The sequence below is a fragment of the Canis lupus genome, chromosome 36 (assembly GCF_003254725.2).
Source record: "Canis lupus dingo isolate Sandy chromosome 36, ASM325472v2, whole genome shotgun sequence".
NCBI classification, from domain to species: Eukaryota; Metazoa; Chordata; class Mammalia; order Carnivora; family Canidae; genus Canis; species Canis lupus.
Window position 1 is genome coordinate 3,339,224 of NC_064278.1, and position 1,774 is coordinate 3,340,997.

The 1,774-nt window shown below is 39.6% G+C and overlaps 1 protein-coding gene across 1 annotated transcript; it reads right to left on the bottom strand.

Moving 5' to 3' along the window:
- Positions 1-498: 498 nt before the first annotated feature.
- On the bottom strand, positions 499-813 carry LOC112674643 (non-histone chromosomal protein HMG-17). Its single transcript, XM_035696173.2, has one exon. It carries the CDS (start codon positions 784-786, stop codon positions 514-516), a length of 273 nt encoding a protein of 90 aa, XP_035552066.1. The 5' UTR covers positions 787-813; the 3' UTR covers positions 499-513.
- Between the last annotated feature and the right edge of the window lie 961 nt (positions 814-1,774).

Genomic DNA, 1,774 nt, shown 5'->3' on the forward strand with positions numbered 1-1,774 from the left:
TATCAATCTGAAGATCCACAAGCTAAAAAAAGGAACTCTTTTGAGAGATGCTATCTGAGTGGTGACCCTGTAAAGTGCAGATTGCCTGACATACTGGGAGCCGTTTCATGGGGTCAGGTTCCAACAGGTCTCTGGGTTTAAGGGAATCAAGTCTATGTTGAAGGCAGAGAGGGAGAAGAGGACCTAAAAAAATGAATTTTAGTTTTTCCATACCACCAAGGTGGCTCCTGTGTGTCAACATCAAGGAATTACTCCTCCTGGGAGCCAAGAGGAAGTTTCTCAAAACTAGAAGGCAAAGATGTTTTTCCCCTTGTTACCAACCTCGCTTCTGAGATATTCTATTGGTGACATGTGCCCTTCCCTCCAAAACAACAATGAAGTGTTCTGTGTGCTAACAACATAGCTTAAAAAAAAAAGTAAAACAAAATTCTGCATTTTTATAAAACTTGATAAAAAATAGTATTTCAAACTTACAGTCACCAGAAGTACACAGTTATCAAAAATGCATGCACTTCACTTGGCATCTCCTGCGCCTTCAGCTTTCTGTGCCTGGTCTGTTTTGGCATCTCCATTTTCTGCAGGGTTATTTCCATCCTTGCCAGCATCAGCTTTCCCCTTTTTCCCTTTGGGTACCTTCTCTCCTTTCTTTGCAGGGGCCTTTTTAGGCTTGGGCTCTGGCTTTGGAGGAGCAGGTTTAGCAGATAACCTTGCAGCTCTTCTCTGTGGCTCATCCTTCACCTTGGCTTTATCTCCTTTAGCATCCCCTTCAGCCTTTCTCTTGGGCATGGTGGTGACGGCACTGGGACATAAGCGCTGGACACAGGGATGCAGTGGCTTTGGCCAGTCCGGGGTTCGTTCTCGCCTCTTCTTCTTCACACTGTTCTCATCAGATTTTTTTAATGCTCAACAATAATTATAAATAATGCTTATTGTGGCACAATTTTAAGTGTTTTCTATGTATTATTGCCATCATCATAACAATCCTATATGGCATTAACTCATCTGGAGTCATATGGCTTCTTAATGGTAAAGTCAAGATTTGGATTCAAAGAGACTTGTTTCAGAAGCCACTTCCTCTACCTTATTTTGCTTCTCAAATAAAACAACAGTAAGAAATCTTAGATGTCAGGGCTTATCAAAGGAGGAATTAGAAAAATATCTTCAGCAAATAAAAGGAAAACTATAATTCTTATTTTGTCACTTTGAGAAAACTAATTACCTCTTTAAACAATTGTACTTATCTTTCTAAGTAAGCTGATATGACATCTTCTAAGAACATGGCAGATGTATTCTCTCACATTTAGATCATCTAATTTTATTCTGAGAGTAAATTCAATGACACAAATTCGGTAATAGAAGCATCCTTAGGGCCAAACGGGCCATCCAGGGATCCTGACATCTACTTGTTGCTCAGAGAATGCTTCTGACACTGTTTGATGGGTTAAGCAATATTTCTAAGATGGTGAGTAGCTGGAGAGCATGGATAGAATCATGCTCATTTATGTATCTACAGGGACAAGTCCAGTGCTTGGGTCAATGTCTTTGATGCCATGTGGTAGACACTGTAGTGTTTTGGAGGTTAATCTCGAGGATTTGATGTAATAACAATGGTATTAAGCTAAGGACCTTAAAATTCCTAAATTCCGTAGAGTTCTTCACAAAGAACAACAATAGCCAAATCAGAACAAAATAGTACTGTATTCAGGGCCTTGCACACCCCTAATAATTTTTCATGAAGGAGCTATTGATTATTGCCAAATTGTAAAACAAAAAC